Consider the following 19,364-nt stretch of genomic DNA (forward strand, 5'->3'; position numbering starts at 1 on the left):
TTGTATATATTCGTGTCTCATTTACAATATTTATTTCCCCTATTTATAGAGATCCTGAGAGTATCTCCAAGTGAGGTGCACCTTCTAGAAAATATATACGAAAACTAAAAATATCATATATATATATATATATATATATATATGTATGTATGCAACATTTATAATTTATGGATTTTAGAGCGAAATAACCCTCTTGGCACCATTCTAGCCGCATGATATCCTTTCTCAAATTCTGCCAATTCGGATCTCTAAGTTGGGCTGACGCCAACAATGCCCCCTGCACATAGGTTTTACTCGTTGGTTTGAACACTTAACGTGAATCGTGAGCCGGCCTAAGATTACTCAGAGACGATCATTTTTCTTCTCGAAGTAGGCCTTTTCCTTTTTCCTCGTTCTCCTTCTCTATCCCTTCCCTTTGTCTTCTTGACATAATTTTTCTTTTCCTGGTATCCTTGAATCCATTTTCTAGGGTAACAAATTCAGTTACAATTTCTTTTTTCCTTTTTAATTATAATTGTTATTTCTTCTGTAAACAAATAGGTGAGTTGATTTTCTGAAGAATAGAACTAAGAACTTTTACACAAAGTTGGGGATTCAATGTAATGAAGCCAGAGTACATTTCCTCTAGATCTATTAGTTCAAATTACAGAAATGACTCGGTACTTCTAGAGCATTCTCACAAAAAGTTCAAACTAAACCCTCAAATGTAACTCAATTATAAATTCAAACCCTTCCATTGGGCAATCTCCATTACAAAGATAAAATTCTGGATCAGTTACAACAAAAATTCTCATTTACAAACTAACCAGTTACCCCTTTTGTCCAGTAGCTGCTGCTCTCTAGAACACAAACTAAATAACAAAATAACAGTTTGCTTCCAACTCTCTTATATTAGTCAGTCACCAAATAAATCATCATCATTATCGTCATCATACGTGCTGAAGTTAGTACCTAGTTTTCCACTCAAAGCGCTCTGTTGGGCATCATCTTTAATTGGAGGATCCGGTTTAGTACCAGAATTAACAGAAGAATATGCCCACGAAGAACCCACTTTGCCAGAAAATGCTTCTCCATAAAGGTCATCATACATCCCGCTTTTTGGAGGAGTTCTGACCTTATTCAAGACTTCTTGCAGTTTATTAGTCACAGCAGCTTGGGAAGCACTGTTTTCTTTTGCCGATGACTGTTCCTTACCTTTGGGTATTACAGTAGTCTGTACAAGGGATTCATATTTTCCAACAAGACTTCCCTCTTTTACACCTATTGGACCAGGTTCTGTTTCTACATCCGCACCATCTGAAATTCCAACTACTTCAACCAGTTCTCCCCCAACTTGATCTCTAAAAGCCACTCTTGTTTTCTTCATTCTCTTAGCAGCTCTGCCAGACTGCTGGTTATCATCTCTTGTACTTGATGAGGAACCAGATTTGCCAGATTTAGACAGTAAGTCAGGGTTGCTAAGACCATAGCGATTTATAAGAGTATTGTAAGCTACAACGGCCTCTTCATCAGACGGATCAGGAGGTGGTGGTAGATTAATCTCTGAAGGTGGTGGAGGCCGCGTGAAAAGAGCTGCATCATTCTTTCTCAAGATATATGTTCGTGTTGATGCAGCAAACCGCAAAGACTGGCCCACCTCAAGCTCAACAGGAACATCTTTGGTCAATCGCTCATTTGCCACAAATGTACCATGTGCAGACCCCAAATCAATTACAAAAATGCTGCAAAAGTTTTAGAAAACACAGTTTACAAAGAAACTTTGAACTTAAGAAAGCTAACTTATGACCCAGTAATCCAGAGCAAGAAAGTTTTGCAAGAAAAATTTATAAAAATGGGTGTTTAAGTGGCAATGTCACTGCTGTTAGAGGCGAATGATGTCACTTGGGAAGCTTTTACTTGGTATTATCAAGTGTCAATTGACTCAATTCTTACTGCTCAAGAGATTAATACTCTTCCTATTTTTGAACTATCACTAATGGAGGACAGCTTGAGAAAACTTGAACTTCCAGGAGATGAGGACTAGGCTTTATAGAAGCTGAAGAATTATGGCTTGAAAATCAATATGAAGATCCGAATTTCTTTAGAAAATAAAGAATAATTAAGCAAACAAAAATGAACTACTAATAGTATCTAAAGCTTACTAATAACATCACATTAACAGTATTATAGGACTCACTCCTGTCAAGAACAAATCACACTTTCTAGGGTAGAATTGCATCAGAAAAACAAAAAGGTTAAAAGACAATCTGTTGTAATTTTATTGACCGAAAACTTGATTAAAAAAATTACCAACATGGGTATTTATAGACCCAAACTACTCCTAACCTTTACTTAATAGCACTCCAAAACCAATGTTCATCCTTCAAGGATTTGGACTGACAAAGTAAAGTAAAAGGAATACAATTACCCTAAACCAACAAGGTCTCTAATGACTTAAAACAAATAGAAATATTCCTAAATAAATAAGGGCGCAATTACAGAACTACAGAATTGCTCATTACACTTGAAGTTTTGACTAGCAACTTATTTATTAAAGTACACAAATAACTCTAACTGGACTGGAAATATGTTATAATATCTAAAATAAATCCAAATAAAATCTAGAACATAATTCTAAAATTCTTCAGCTTTTTTGAATTTTCCTGATTTCCTTGTCCTCACGGATGCCTTAATAGCGTTAATCATTATGGATGTAAATCTAAATCCTAACATGTACAAAATGGTAGCACCAACTTATAGTACATGATTGAAAAATTAATTATGTTGTTTGCCAGAATGCTAACTTGGCAAAAGAAGTACAATATAGGTCTTTGGGAAAATAAACATAACAGAATGCAGCAAGTATAAGTAAATTACAAGACCATGCAATGGAATATCACTGAAAATTTAGATAAGATCTAACCTTCCATTTTTGTGAGGAATGACGGCAGCATGCTGGCGTGAGACAGACTGATGATCAAGCACAAAATCACACGTATGGGATTGCCTCCCAAAGATGTGTCTTCTTCTATCTAGATTAATCCGATCAAGAACCTCACCGTCCTTCAAAACCTCAAGATAATAAACTCCTGACCGAGGCTCAATTGCCCAATCTGGAGGCTGCCAAGTTGACTGTCCCCCTCCAACCTGTGTTAGCTGCTGCGTCTGTCCCACCAATGGCCCTGCCTCAGGTCCCGCTGGTTTTTGAGGAACATAGGTCTGGTGTTGGTTTTGAGTTTGTGTCTGAGAATGCAAATATTGAACTGAGGAATGGGTAACTGTTTTAGGAGCTTGTTGGGTAGTGGTTTTGGGGGTGGAATTGACAGTAACTGAAAATGGTTCCGAGGATTGAGCCTTTTTAAACCGTTCAAGACCCGCTCTACCATACATTCTCTGTTCTTTATACTAAAATAAGGCTCCTCAAAAGGAATCAAGAAAAAACAATGATGTAATGCGGCATTCAAATCAAACAATTAACAGATTTAGGTATTCAATGTGCATAGTCTCAAGCAGAACATAATCCACAAGCTCAGGCAACACAGCACCCTCCAATCCAAAACCCTAACTTCAAATACAAAAACAAGCTTGGTTTAGCTTAACTTAGCTTGGCTCATCTAACCTTCATACCAAGTCAGTGACACTGAACTCACAAAATACACTTGTTAATAAAAAAGACCCAGACATTTCATTTATTTTTGAAAACCAAATCCAACCCAGAAAATAAAAAAGGAGCATCTAGTAGGGATCCAATAGAAGCAAAATCCATTATGCCATTCAAGACAAATAATTGATTCTTCCCTCTGTTTGGTTGCAGAGAAAAAAAAAGGGGGAAAACTTAAAAGCGAATTGGATGATCTAACACATGAAAGTTACAGCAATAATATCATTCATTACAAGGAAATTGAAAAACAAAACCCAAATTCGATACGATAATTGAATATCATATATATAATTGAAAGAGAAAATAAACAGTTACCTGAGGCTTTTAATCTAATTCTTATTCAAACTGAGGCTTCGTTTTGGGAAGGATAGGCCGAAAGAGCAGCGCGGAGGAGGAGCAGAAAAACTCCGAAGCCCGTAGTATTGCAGGTTTTTTAAGTGACACTATTCACCTCAACTTTTACTACATGCCACTTATATCCCTTTTCCTTTTTGTTACGATGCCAATAATGCAATTACTACGTATGTTTTCATTTTCATAATGCTATGTTTGGACGAGGGGTGAAGTAAAATAAGGGATGAGGTACAATAAGAATGTAAAATGATATCTCTTTATTTTAAGGTAATTGAATAATTTGAGATCTCTTACTCTCTATATTTATTAAAAGAGATAGAAAGGTCAATCAGACCATACTTGATTCGCATTTTGTACTCATTCTTTGAATTGATGTAAAACAAGAGTGTAAAATAATTTTATTATTATTATTATTATTAAATATGAATAGTAACTTTTCCCATTATTTCTTTTTTTCGCTCCATTTTGAGAGGAAAATTATACAAGGTAAAATAAATTTATTTTACACCCTTTTATTATTTTCACCAAACCAAACAAGTTAATTTAAAATTTTAATTCATTTTCACCCCTATTTTATATCCTTCCTTATGTTGCGTCCATCCAAACAAAGGCTAAATGCCAATTATACGTGGAAAATTCTCAAATTTAATTCAGGACTTGAATTTTTACTTCGATATCCATTTTGATTAGCAATTGATTTTTGAATTATTTTATGATATAAATTTTAAATTTTTATTGGAAATTTTACCTAAATTAAAAAAAATTAGATTTTAAATAAAAAAATGTTTAAAATGTCAAAAGGCAAAAACAAAACTGAAAATTCGATTCCATTTTCGAAACGTAAATGGAAGAAAAACCAATGTTTTCAATTTACGTTATTTTTCTAAATTAATATTTTTAATATTATAGAAGTTGAAATTTGATATATTTCATTATGTTTAATCGAATAAATTGATCATAAACTCAAATTTTGTATAATAATGGATTTCAAAAATTAATTTCGAATTAAATTATATATTACTAAGAATGTAAAGGTCAAATAAACAGTTATCCTAATTTATCCATTGATAGTTATTATTTTTATAGTATTTTTAATATAGTTTTTATTAGGATTTTTAATTTTTTTAATTACTTTAATTAGTTTTTATTTAGTTTTATTTATGTTTTTGTGTAAAGCTTCCTTGAATCTTCACTTGATCTTGAGGAATTTTGCAGGATTTTTATAGGAAATTAGCTTATTTCCTATCTAGGCACCGGGAAAGTCCTCATTGGGAAGAAATACAAAGCCTAAACAGTTTCCTATCTCCAAAAGATTTCTTACTCAATAAAGATTCACTTTCCTAAACGAACACGAAGATATTCTAGAAAGTCTATATAAAGAGAGAGACTATTCATTCGAAAGAGAGCCATTCATTGTATATTTCATCTCTTGTTCTATTATTTTCTATATAGTTCTCTCTCTCCAAGACTTCAAGCATTCAAGATTTGTGTCAAGATTCAAGGAAGCCGTCCATGTTATTTGTTGCCTAGTTTTTATTTCTAAACTCTTAATCTTGTTTTTACTTTTCATTATTCACATTGATTATGAAATTATTTGCAAGTTTAATTGAGTTTTATTTAATTACTATGTCGAACTAAATTCTCATACTAGGGATTTGATGTAGCTTAATTTCTTTTCCAATTTATAATATTAGATTTGCTTTTTTTTATTCAAAGTATAGTTTATTATTGAACTTAATGCTTCCAGGCAGAGTTTCTCCCCTGGATTGATTTATTTCATTAATCACTATCGGGAGAAGGGTTTTTGATATGAAAAAGATAATAAATTACATGAGAATAACAACTTGATGTGGAAGCTATATGGTTTGACTCATGAGGGGTTCTCATAAGTTAAAGACCTTAGGTTATGAATTCACAAAACAAACCATAAAACTTAATGATTTAATTCAATTGCGCTATTGGAAGATAGGTAATTAGACCGGGTTAAAATAGCTAACAATACATCGGGAGAGCTTGTTAGTGATTTTAGGATTGTTTCCCCTACTTGAACAATTAAAATTGGTTATCAAACTAATAAAATAAATTAGATAGAATTAAGTGAAATCAAAATCCCCAGTTGCCTTTTCAATTCTTGAATTATTTTCGTAAAATATTCTTGCTTGATTTCTTTTTGTTCTATTTTACTTGTTTAATTTAGTTTCTTAAAACAATTTCCCTAAATCGCCGTTTAAATAATAATAGATTAACATAATTTTGGTACTTGGTATACAATCCCTGTGGATACGATACTCTACTCATTCTATATTACTTGTTGCGATTTCGTACACTTGTGAAAATCACTGTCAGGTTTTTGGTGCCGTTGCCGGGGATTGGCGTTACCAATATCAATACCAATTAACCTATTATTAATTTAGACATTTTTTTTAAAAATTTTTTTTGCTAATTGAAATATTTGTTTATATTATTTGTAGTTTTCTTTTTTTTTTCTTTTTATTAATTTTTATTTTCATTATTATCTTGCGAAGTATTTTGAGATGTTTCATCAACAAGTAGTCCAAGTTTTATTCAACAACATTCAGAGCCATTTTATGCTGCTTGGGCAAGATTTAATGAATTGTTGGAGAGATTTCCTTATCATAATTTTATAAATAAATATCTCACTTACATATTCTACAGTGGATAATGGATTTTTAGCAACCAGTATTCACCTTCTGGAAAGTAGCTATGAAGATGTACTTTAAATGTTAAATGGTATGCCAGATTTTGACTACCATTGGTACTGGGATCCTTCACTGCAGGGTTGGAATCACCAATATCCTCCAAATTTTGAGTATGAAAAAGAGAAGCAGAAGAATTTAGAGGATTTGATTGCTGCCCTTACTAAATCTTACATGGAATTTATGAATGAAACTCGCGAGAGTTTTAAGATCTAACAAGCGGTAATAAAGAATTTGGAGGTACAAGCAACGGAATTGATAACCATGGCAACTAATGGATATCAAGATGATGAGTGCAAGGTAAATTATGAGGAAACTTCATGGGAAATTGCACCTTTAGAAGAAGTAAAGCCTACATATGAAGAATGCAACTCCTTTGAAGATGGATTAAATCTCACTTTCTCGTTTTCAAACATGATTATTAATGACCATAAAAAAGGTGAGGTACAACTGGAAGGGGTATTGGATGAGATTTTAAATGAACACAAGCAGCAAGCAATATTGGTTGATGAAGGAATAATTGAGACTATTGATTTGAGCTCATCAATGGTTTTTATAGATACACCACCGGAAGATCCTTTCTTTATAATGATACCACCTTCAATAAATTGTGTTCTCCATGATTTATTACGGTTTTTTCCTCAAGTTCATCATTCAAAGCGAGATGTTGTTGATAAGACGAGCATAAATTTTCCTAAACTAGCCAATCATGAGGGCATTTTCAACCAAGACCCATGTGTGATATTACATAATACATACTATGGGCGAAAGCCGTTATTTGATAAACTTCTCAAAAGTCAAGTCTAAAAACTTTAAACAAAACGCTAATGGGAGGCAACCCGTCATTTTCTTTCTTTTCCTTTGCAATTTTATTTTATTTTATTATTATTTGTATTTTTCATTTTGTTTTTCCATCTTTAAACCATTATTTTCTTTTATTTTGGTGTTTTACACTCATGTTGCAGGTCAAGGAATGATTAAAAAAGCTTGAAAACTGATTGAAAGTGCCAGAGTCAGGCTCTAGCACGGTCAAGGCGTGCTATCTAGCACCCCTGTGCTGTCTCCAGAGAAAATTACGCCCACAGTCAGGCTCTAGCACGCCTGGGCCTTGCTACCCAGCACCCCCGTGCTACACAGCACCCCCATGCCACACAGCACCCCCAGGCCATGCTGCATTTTTTTTTTTTTTAGGAATCGTCCTCGATTTCTATTTTTCTTTTCTATTATTTATGATTATTATTATAATTTTTTTAGTCTATAGTGTTAACTTAGAAAATTTTAAATTTTTCATTAGTTTTTTAAAACCCAAACTTAATCAGTTTTGTAGATCTAAAGAGCAAATTTTGGTTATACAGTAAAGTACACGGCCTGACTTTGTTGCGTAACACGCCCATGTCAGAATGAAGATGTCCAGTATATAAGTCAGTGTTGTACACGGTCAGGCCGTGCCTTGAAGCACAGCCGTGGAGAAACCAGTTGCTTCTTCATAATGGTTGTGTCATGTTTATTTCTTTTATTTATTTATTTTTCTTTCCTACATGTGTCATGTTGTGTGTGAAAGTAACATTCATTCTTTATTCTCCATTATTAACGCCACATGCATTCTTTGTTTTTATTTTTATTTACTTATTTACTTAATTTATTTTTATTGTTCTTTCTTTTTCTTTTATCATTATTATTTTTTCTATTGACCTTTTATTTTAAGTATTGTCACTTTGTGTTCTTTTATTTTATTTTTGTATTGTTTATTATTATCATTATTTTTTTTATGTATTTTCACAAAACTATGTTATTTTCTTTGTGTTCTGATAACTTGCAAATCCAATTTTCTTTTATTGTTATATTTGTGTTGATTTGGTGTCATTTTGTGCTTAAAAGAGTGGTTTAACTTGATTTATTGTTTTTATGCTAGGAAAAGTTGGATTTAATATGAATGAAGCAAAAAGGAGCACAATTGAAATGTTTTGGAGCAAGGAAGGAGCTGCTGGAATTTTGGAACACAAATGCAACCTGTTAGGCTCTTAGCCTTGGGCAAGACTAAGCAGGAAATCAGATCAGCGGACTGATTGTGACATTATTGGCTGGTCACGACTTCTTCAACTAATTCCAGCACGTTTTACAGCCACATGATGATATTAGACACAGTTTTTAGTGGGTATTTTTATTGTATTAGTGGACCCCACCTTCTAGGGGCTATTTAAGTCGAAATTAGGTCTTTTTGTGGATCATCTTTTGCCTCCCTGGGGTTGTGACGAATTTGAGAGAATTTTTGAGAGATTTTTGCCGAACTTTCAATCCTTTAGATGATGTTTTCTTCTATAGCCATGTGTGGCTAAACGTTCTGTTCAGTTAAGGCTAAACCAAGGTAGAAGTTTGATTTCGATTGTGAGATTATATTGAACTTAATTGAATTTCTTTATTCTATTGCATTTATATTCTTTCTGTGATTTATTGGGAAAATATATCCTCTAGCGAAATTTTATTGAATGATTTAACAGGGCCCGTTATATTGTTTGGTAGAAATTTCCATAGCTATTTGGCGTAATCAAATCCGTAATTGTTTGGTTAGGTTGATGCAGTAGTAATTAATATAACGTAATTGGGTAGAACTTTTTAGGTTGTATTAAGAAAGAATATAATCAGATTTAAATGGATGCTCGTAGTTTCTGTTAATCTGGGCAGGGTTCTATTAGATTTTAAAGCGGTTAACAGCTAAATCCTTCGTCGTACTTAGGATTGCTAGTTAATTAGGGGTTGTTATTAGATCGTATCTTAGCAACCTATTCCTACGGTAGAATTGGTTGGGTTGACGTTCTTTCTAGCTATAACTTGTCTGTAATATGAATTAAGGAATTAATCTTGAATCAATGATCACTCGAATCAAATCTTCGAACCGCGGTATGCCTTGGCTGAATTTACTATCAATTGTTCAGGTTCAATTTTTAATTTTATTGCATTTATTTCTTTGATTTAATTTTAATTCGTTTAGTTCGATTATTAAATTCCCCCATTTCAATATCTATTTTTAATTTTATTTTCAGTTCTGGTTTATTTTCGACAAAGCTAATCCCTAGGGTTCGACCCTTCTCACCATATTTACAAGTTTTATTTTGTAGGAGAGCAGGTTAATTATTTTTGGCGGATTCGACGCCCGTCAAATTTTGGCGCCGTTGCAGGGGATTAGTTAACTTTACTGTTTGTTGTCTTTTTGAATGACCAGGTCTGAAAATTTGCCAATATTATTTGATCCTGAGATAGAGAAAACAGCCCGCTCACTAAGGAGACAAGCGAAGGAGCGAAAGTGGACCGAATCGATTTTCGGAACTGAACCGGAAAGTCCAGCAGCTAGTCACCTTGATTTTACAGCTGAAACCGAAGAAGAAAGTCTTGAGCAGGAAGAGATTCTTACAGAAATTGACCAAGAGGAAGTTATGGCCGAAAATCGCACTGTTCGAGAGCTACAGGTTGCCCCTGTAGAGCAGCAGCCTATGTGTATTACTTACCCGGAGTTGGAAGCGCCATTTAAGCTTAAATCGGTTCTTATTCATCAACTTCTGACTTTCCATGGAATGAAGACCGAAAACCCGCATAATCACTTGAAGGAATTCCATGGAGTTTGTTCTAGCATGAGACCGCAGGGGGTAACTGAAGAGCAAATTAAGTTGAGGGCATTCTCGTTCTCACTTAAAGATGCTGCTAAGGAGTGGTTGCTTAATCTACCTCCAGGTTCCATCACCACATGGCCTGATATGGCCCGAGCATTCTTAGACAAGTATTTTCCCGCTTCTAGGGCAGCCATCATACGAAGAGAAATTTGTGGGGTTAGACAAAAGGCTGGAGAGAGTCTTTATGACTATTGGGAGAGATTCAAGAAGTTATGTGCAGCCTGCCCGCAACATGGGATGTCTGAGCAGTCCCTAATACAGTACTTTTATGAAGGGATGCTTGACATGGAAAGGAAGATGGTTGATGCAGCTAGTGGGGGAGCACTTGTTAATAAGACTCCATTCGCAGCAAGAGAGATTATTTCCACTATGGCCGCCAATTCACAACAATTTGGCCAAGTTGAAGAACCCTCCAGGAAGCTATATCAGGTATGTGATTCTTCCATTCAGTCTCAACTGAACGAACTAACCTCTATTGTTAAATCTATTGCTGCAGGGCAACCTGTGAAGAGAAGTGTGTGCGAGGTATGTTGCAGCGATCACCCAACTGACACATGTCCATCATGGTATGGTGATCAAGAGCAAGTTAACGCTATGGGAGGATATTCCGGGCAGCCCCAAAGACCGATGGGTAACACCTTCAATAATGCTTGGAAGAATCATCCTCATCTTAGCTATGGAAGCCACAACCAAAATTTCCAAGGATACCAACCAGCTAGACCACCTCCTCAACAAGCTCCTCCCCTAAAAATACCATTGGAAGATATTGTGAGGCCACTTGCCACTTCTCAACAAGAATTCCAGCAAGAAATGAGAAAGGGAATGCAAAATATGGAACAACAAATTAGTCAACTTGCATCTTCCTTGAGTAGACTGGAAACACAAGGGAAGCTTCCTTCCCAAACAGTGGTAAACCCAAGGGAAAATGCAAGTGCGATCACTTTGAGGAGTGGTAAAGAGCTAAACACAGCAGCCCCTAAAAAAGGCAGCAGCAGTTCTAAGGAAGAAGCTGAAAAGGAGGTAGAAATTCACCGAAATGGGCCTTCCGAACAGGCTGAAGTACGGCAGCCCCAAACCTTTACTGTTCAGCCTCCTTTTCCCGAGAGATTGGCTAAAACAAGGAAGGAAAGTGAAGAGAAAGACATTTTGGAGACCTTTCGCAGGGTGGAGGTGAATATTCCATTGTTGGATGCTATTAAGCAAATACCCAAGTACGCAAAGTTTCTCAAGGAACTTTGTACCAACAAAAGGAAGGTAGATAGTGTTGAGAAGGTGGAGATGGGTGAAGTTTGCTCCGCCATGATTCAAAGAAAGAGGCTCCCACCAAAGTGTAAAGATCGAGGTATGTTTGCTATTCCTTGTAAAATAGGCAATGTAGGGATTAAGAGATCTATGTGTGATTTAGGAGCTTCTATAAATGTCATGCCTTTATCTGTTTACTCATCTTTCAAGGGTTGTCCCTTGAAAGAAACGTGTATTATTATTCAATTGGCAGATAGGTCTATAGTGTATCCATTGGGATTGCTAGAAGATGTTTTGGTTCAGGTTGGTGATTTAATTTTTCCAGCAGATTTTTATGTACTTAATATGGAGGATGATAAATCCTCGACTGTAGCTGATTTATTGCTTGGGAGACCTTTTCTCCGCACTGCAAGGACAAAAATTGATGCTTATGAAGGCACATTATCTATGGAGTTCGATGGTGAGAAAGTCGAATTTAATGTTTATGAGGCTATGAAGTACCCTAGTGATGTGTCTAGTATTTGTTCTATTGACGTAATTGATCCTTTAGCACAAGAAATGTTTGAATTAGATGTTGTTGATGAGCTTGATTTAGTGCTTTGCAGGAATATTAATATGGACAGTATTAAAGAGATTGAGGAAACCTTCTTGGTTAATGAAAATGTACAGGAAATTGTGTGCGAGATGGAGACAAATCAGCCCCTAACAAGCAGCCGCAGCCATATTGTTTTGCCTTCTCACCATGAGAAGCTTTTACCATCTGTTTTGCAGGCACCCAAGTTAGAGTTGAAACCGCTGCCCGGCCACTTAAAATATGCATTTTTGGGGAGTGGAGACAAATTGCCTGTTATCATCTCCAGCAAACTTAGTGAGGTTGAAGAAGAGAGCTTGGTTCAAGTTCTTAGGGAGTATAAAGAGGCCATAGGATGGACAATAGCAGATATTAAAGGGTTGAGTCCATCAACTTGTATGCACAAGATTCTTCTAGAAGAAGGCAGCCAACCCACAAGAGAAGCTCAAAGGAGGTTGAATCCACCTATGATGGAGGTGGTGAAGAAGGAAATACTGAAGTTGTTAGATGCTGGTATGATTTACCCGATTTCTGACAGCAAATGGGTAAGCCCTGTACAGGTAGTGCCTAAGAAGACAGGAATTACTGTAGTGGAGAATGCTGAAGGAGAGTTGGTTCCTACAAGAGTTCAAAATGGGTGGAGGATGTGCATAGATTATAGGAAGTTAAATGCAGCCACAAGAAAAGATCACTTCCCACTTCCATTTATTGACCAAATATTGGAAAGATTAGCTGGTCGTTCTCATTATTGTTGTCTTGATGGTTTTTCAGGTTTCTTTCAAATACTAGTGGCACCCGAAGACCAAGAGAAGACGACTTTCACTTGCCCTTTTGGTACATTTGCTTATCGACGGATGCCGTTCGGTCTTTGCAACGCACCAGCCACATTCCAAAGGTGTATGGTTAGTATATTTTCAGATTTTGTAGAGGAGATTATTGAGGTATTTATGGATGATTTTACTGTCTATGGTAATTGTTTTGATGAATGCTTAACTAACCTTACAAAAGTCTTAAAGAGGTGTATAGAATCAAACCTAGTGCTAAATTATGAAAAATGCCATTTTATGGTAGACCAAGGTTTGATTCTAGGACACATTGTTTCATCAAGAGGCATTGAGGTTGACAAAGCTAAAATTGATGTAATTAAATCCTTACCTTACCCTGCAAGTGTGCGGGAGATTCGTTCTTTCCTTGGCCATGCAGGTTTCTACAGACGCTTTATTAAGGATTTTTCAAAGATAGCTCAACCGCTTTGCAAGCTTTTGCAAAAAGATGTGTCTTTTGTGTTCAATGAGGAGTGTAGAAAAGCGTTTGATATGTTGAAGGAGAAGCTCATTTCTGCTCCAATAGTCCAACCACCGAATTGGAACTATCCTTTCGAGATTATGTGCGATGCTAGTAACTATGCTGTAGGGGCTGTTCTTGGACAGCGTATTGAGAAGAATCCTCATGTCATATACTATGCATCGAGAACACTGGACAATGCCCAATGCAACTACTCTACCACAGAGAAAGAGCTTTTGGCGATAGTGTTTGCTTTGGAAAAGTTCAGGTCGTATTTGTTAGGAATAAAGGTGATAGTTTTCTCTGACCATGCAGCATTGAGGTATTTGTTAAAGAAGAAGGATTCGAAGCCCCGTTTGATTCGTTGGATTCTTTTGCTTCAAGAGTTTGATATAGAGATAAGAGATAAAAAGGGGTCCGAGAATCTTGTTGCTGATCACCTTAGCCGGTTGATTTTGAATGAAAAGTCGTCACCATTGGACGATGATTTTCCAGATGAGCAACTCTTTAGCTTCCAAAAAGTTGTTCCATGGTATGCTGATATAGTGAATTATTTAGTTGCAGGTACTTTACCAGAAAACTTAACTAGAGCTGCAAAAGATAAAATCAAGAGAGATGCTACGTATTTTGTTTGGGATGATCCATACTTGTGGAAGTTTTGTTCTGACCAGGTGATTAGAAGATGTGTTATGGATGTGGAAGTGCCATCCATTCTGAAATTCTGCCATTCATCAGCTTGTGGAGGTCATTTTGGTCCTCAACGAACAGCTCGCAAGATTCTGGAGTGTGGACTTTTCTGGCCATCAATGTTTAAAGACTCGTACATTTATTGCAAATCTTGCGAAAATTGCCAAAAGACAGGTAATTTGAGTCGTAGAGATCAGATGCCCCTTACCTCTATTCTTATTTGTGAGATTTTTGATGTGTGGGGTATAGATTTTATGGGGCCATTCCCATCATCATTCGGGAACAGCTACATATTGTTGGCAATGGATTACGTGTCCAAATGGGTTGAAGCTAAGGCAACTCGGACTGATGATGCGAAGACAGTAGTGAATTTTGTCAAGAGCCATATCTTTTCTCGGCTTGGAATTTCAAGAGCAATTATAAGTGATCGAGGAACTCATTTCTGTAACAAGATTATGGAGAATCTGTTCAAGAAGTATGGTATTACGCATCGTGTCTCTACAGCCTACCACCCGCAGACAAGTGGATAAGCAGAAGTTTCGAATAGGGAAGTGAAGTCTATACTGGAAAAAACTGTGAGTCCTAATAGAAAAGATTGGAGCGTCAGGCTGGACGACGCTTTATGGGCTTATAGGACAGCGTATAAGACACCAATAGGAATGTCACCTTATCGCTTAGTTTATGGCAAACCATGTCATTTGCCTGTCGAATTGGAGCACCGCGCATTTTGGGCTATTCAGCGCTGCAATATGCAGTATGGTGAAGCTGGTGATAACCGAAAATTACAATTGCAAGAGCTTGAGGAAATTCACAATGAAGCTTATGAAAGCTCCAGAATATACAAAGAGAAGACTAAGGCTTTCCATGATGGCATGATATCCAGGAAGAGCTTTGTAGTTGGTCAAAAAGTTCTATTATTTCATTCTAAACTCAAATTATTTCCTGGTAAGTTAAGGTCCAGGTGGACTGGTCCATTTGTTGTTACTAATGTTTTTGCTCATGGTGCAGTGGAAATTCAAAGTCTAGAGACCAATAAAATTTTTAAGGTGAATGGGCATCGATTGAAACCATTTTATGAAGGTTTTGGAGCTACTCAATCGGAGAATTTGAGGCTCGAAGAGTCAGGGGAATATAGCTGATTAGCTCAAGAACGTCTAGCCGGAGACGTTAAAATCAAGCGCTTACTGGGAGGCAACCCAGCATTTAGTTTCTGCTTCATTTTATTTTTTTTTTTTTTCTCTCTGAATTTTCATTATTATTTTTTTTCTTTATTATTTTTTTTTTTGGAAAAAAAAAACAACAAAAAAAATTGCATGAACAGTGTCGTCCCTAACCTGGGGACACTGTGTTTTTCTGGGTTTAACTTCTATAGAGTTTTTAAATGGCATGGTTAAAGTTATTTTATTTTCTATTTTGCTGTGTTCGTTGGGGTGAGTATAGGGCGTTTATTCGTTTTAGCAAAGAGGGTATATTTGACTTAGAGTTTTTTTTTTCTTTTTCTTCTATTCAGCTACTTTGTTATTATATTGGGTAAAAAAAAAAAAAATAACAACTCCTTATATTTGTGCAGCAACTATAAAGAAAACGTAAAAAAAAAAAAAAGAAGGGAGAATTGACCTAAGAGAACCCGACGGAAATTGCACAGCTCACAATTTCCTTACCACCGTCCGATCCACCGCCGTCTGCATCTCCTCCCCTTTCCGATCAGATTCAGTCGCCGATAACCCTAAAGTCCGACGGAAGGCAACACAGATTTCGCCCAAAGAGCGCCAACGATGCAACTCTTGCAACCCATTCCATCACCCCGATCGAAGACCTGAAACCCAAATCGAATGTTACTCTGCAGTGCGACGCAAGACCCCACAGCAGCATCTTCCTTCCTCATCTGATTCCTATCCATGCCAACTTCAGCAACAGGTATTAATTTGAGCAATTGGTATGCAACCATGATTTAAGATAGTGTCTGTACTCAAATTTACTGCATTGTCATTGATTTCAGTTGGTTTTTATTTATTTATTTATTTATTTTTTTCTAGTTAATCAATTGTTGCTGAATTTGAATTAGGGAAGAACTTAGCTATGTTATAGATTGTTGGCTGAAGCTATATGAGCACATTATGATTTATGGGTTTTGTTGTTTCGGAAGTTTTTATTGGGTTTATTGTTTAACTTTGCAATACTTGCTGAAGGGGAAGTTTTTATAGTTTTGAAAAAGGTTAAATTGAAATTAAACTTAATTTTCTTGCTTGTTGATAATTGGAATTTTGTTTAATTGGAGTTAAAATTGATAACTAAGTGGACTTTGATTGTTGAATATTATAAGTTGGATTGCTTGAGAATGATTTGCATCGAGCTTGTGGCATGCCTTATCTTGATTTGCATTGCTTAGATTCCATGTTTTTAATTGGCCGCGAGGAAGGTGGGGCTGTTTTCTTTATTCCTGCAGGTCCATAAACGAAAAAGAAGGTTATGCAGTCCGGTGATGAGGCTACTGCCACTGATGCTCCCTCCACTTCAGCAGCAAGACAGTTGAACATAGAAGCTAGATTGCAGAATTTGGGGCAAAGTCAAACAGAAATGGCAGCCATGCTGCAGATCAACAATGATACTTCGCACTGAGGTTTGGTAGTGAATACTCCACAACAGGGCAGTTTCCTTAGACTTTACCTTTTATTTACATTTTAAGCCTTGAGTCCACATTGAGGACAATGTGTGGAGTAAGTGTGGGGAGGGGAATGTGACCATTTTTGCTGAATTTTTAATTTTATTGCTGAAACTGCTAATTTTGCTGGAATTTGTGCTTCAATTATGGATATATGCTGCTGCCATGTGCATATTTGGTATGAAACTTGACCGGTTTTGACTGTTTTGTAAAAATGCTCCTAGAGTTTTTATTTACCACTTATCCCATGAATATTTTGAGTAAAATTTTTTATTTTTGAGCTGCATTTGGGATTACTCTGGGACTTAATTGTGTCTTTAAACATGATTTAGAATTTATAGGATATCTAGAGAGGAGAACTTTGCTTTTGAAACTTGGTCTGACTGTTGTGAGAGCCCTAGAAGATAAGACTTAGCGAGCGAAAACCATAACTTGAAATTGACCGTCATTGCACTCGTGGATCTTGGTTTAAATTGTTTACACTTTGAATTCTCAAATCGGGTTTTCGAAACTTGGCCTCTTTTGATAAGTGTTTTTGAGAGCAATCGTCGAAGCAAAAAAAAAATTTAGGATAGCTTCCGAACACTAGAACTCTCTTCTACGTTCCCTTGAGGCGAAATCCTAGGTGAGTCTCGACTTTGGAAATGATCTAGGCATTCTTTGGTCGATCTAAAAAAAAAAAAAAAATTTCTACGTTTTCCCACCTTGACGTTACCATCCTTTTTACCCCTTCTAGCCTACGAAGCATGCTAAATGCGTGTTTCCAAATTCTTTTCATAACCCCCAATATAACCATATAACCCAAAAAGCTCTTTGCCCACCACCTTTGAACAAGGAAATGCTCTTTTTAATCGTTGTTGAGCACGCATGTTTAAGTTTCAAGTTTGGGTGCGAATGCATTTTTGTTTCGTGTTTATGTTTGTGTTTTGGAATAAATAGTCATAGCGACTTATATGTAATTAGTCGTTGTGATGTCGAAAAAAAAATTCCAGAAAAAAAAAGGGAAAGAAAATCAGAAAAGAAATAGAAAAAAAGAAAAAAAAAAAAAGGAAGAGAGAATAAATAAACAGCAGCCAAAAAAAAAAGGGGGAAAAATAGAGGAAAAGGCTGCAATGTTATCTTTTGTTTTGTGAAGTTGCATTTGTTGCCATCTAAGCATTAAAGTTAATAACGTGCATTGCTCTTTGAACCTAATGTGAAAGACTTATTTTCTTATTATTCTCTAGCCTTACATTATCCTTTTCTTTTGTAACCATTACCCTAGCCTAACCCATATAAAAGACCTAATGATTCTTAGTTGAGACTTGTCCTACATTAGTGGAGAGGGAACTGCGAGGAGAGCTTATGGTTGTTCATTATCTTGTTTTCTTGAAGCTATGAAAATGTATTTTATATGCCTTGATTATTGCTCGACAAAACATTTGTTGATTCAAGCTTCGTATGTGTGCGTGAGTGTTTTAAGAATTCTTAGTGTAACCTTTTTCGATTGAGTTCACGATGATGGGATGATTTTGACAGCTTGGTATCCAATTGCGATGTTGCGTTGTTTGCGGTTTTTGCATATGTTGAATCGAGTTTCGTTGTGAAGTTGTGGTCTCCTATATAGATTAGATTTCGAATTCTAAGTCATGCTTGAGGACAAGCATGGGATAAATGTGGGGAAATTTGATAACTTGCAAATCCAATTTTCTTTTATTGTTATATTTGTGTTGATTTGGTGTCATTTTGTGCTTAAAAGAGTGGTTTAACTTGATTTATTGTTTTTATGCTAGGAAAAGTTGGATTTGATATGAATGAAGCAAAAAGGAGCACAATTGAAATGTTTTGGAGCAAGGAAGGAGCTGCTGGAATTTTGGAACACAAATGCAAGCTGTTAGGCTCTTAGCCTTGGGCAAGACTAAGCAGGAAATCAGACCAGCGGACTGATTGTGACATTATTGGCTGGTCATGACTTCTTCAACTAATTCCAGCACGTTTTACAGCCACATGATGATATTAGACACAGTTTTTAGTGGGTATTTTTATTGTATTAGTGGACCCCACCTTCTAGGGGCTATTTAAGTCGAAATTAGGTCTTTTTGTGGATCATCTTTTGCCTCCCTGGGGTTGTGACGAATTTGAGAGAATTTTTGAGAGATTTTTGCCGAACTTTCAATCCTTTAGATGATGTTTTCTTCTATAGCCATGTGTGGCTAAACGTTCTGTTCAGTTAAGGCTAAACCAAGATAGAAGTTTGATTTCGATTGTGAGATTATATTGAACTTAATTGAATTTCTTTATTCTATTGCATTTATATTCTTTCTGTGATTTATTGGGAAAATATATCCTCTAGCGAAATTTTATTGAATGATTTAACAGGGCCCGTTATATTGTTTGGTAGAAATTTCCATAGCTATTTGGCGTAATCAAATCCGTAATTGTTTGGTTAGGTTGATGCAGTAGTAATTAATATAACGTAATTGGGTAGAACTTTTTAGGTTGTATTAAGAAAGAATATAATCAGATTTAAATGGATGCTCGTAGTTTCTGTTAATCTGGGCAG

General features: G+C 35.9%; 1 protein-coding gene, 1 non-coding gene and 1 pseudogene across 2 annotated transcripts; 1 reads left to right on the plus strand and 2 right to left on the minus strand.

Moving 5' to 3' along the window:
• Nucleotides 1–693: 693 nt before the first annotated feature.
• LOC105636221 (SMAD/FHA domain-containing protein) lies at nt 694–4,113 on the minus strand. Its single transcript, XM_012219429.4, has 3 exons — nt 3,956–4,113; nt 2,903–3,544; nt 694–1,721 (listed from the first exon to the last, which is right to left on the minus strand). Exons 2-3 carry the CDS (start codon nt 3,367–3,369, stop codon nt 896–898), a joined length of 1,293 nt encoding a protein of 430 aa, XP_012074819.1. The 5' UTR covers nt 3,370–3,544; nt 3,956–4,113; the 3' UTR covers nt 694–895.
• A 2,862-nt stretch (nt 4,114–6,975) lies between these two features.
• LOC149498440 (uncharacterized) lies at nt 6,976–15,299 on the plus strand (annotated as a pseudogene).
• LOC149498441 (small nucleolar RNA R71) lies at nt 10,509–10,615 on the minus strand. Its single transcript, XR_016319850.1, has one exon. It is a non-coding gene; the product is annotated as a small nucleolar RNA R71 (small nucleolar RNA).
• Nucleotides 15,300–19,364: the final 4,065 nt, after the last annotated feature.

Source organism: Jatropha curcas, chromosome 2 (genome assembly GCF_041381405.1).
Source record: "Jatropha curcas cultivar XTBG-Jc1 chromosome 2, XTBG_Jcur_1.0, whole genome shotgun sequence".
NCBI lineage: Eukaryota > Viridiplantae > Streptophyta > Magnoliopsida > Malpighiales > Euphorbiaceae > Jatropha > Jatropha curcas.

Coding starts and splice junctions, on each gene's coding strand:
- LOC105636221 (XM_012219429.4), bottom strand. CDS start 3,369: ATGTATGGTAGAGCGGGTCTTGAACGGTTTAAAAAGGCTCAATCCTCG. Junction 1,722..2,902: donor ATTCCTCACAAAAATGGAAG/GTTAGATCTTAT, acceptor AAACTTTTGCAG/CATTTTTGTAATTGATTTGG.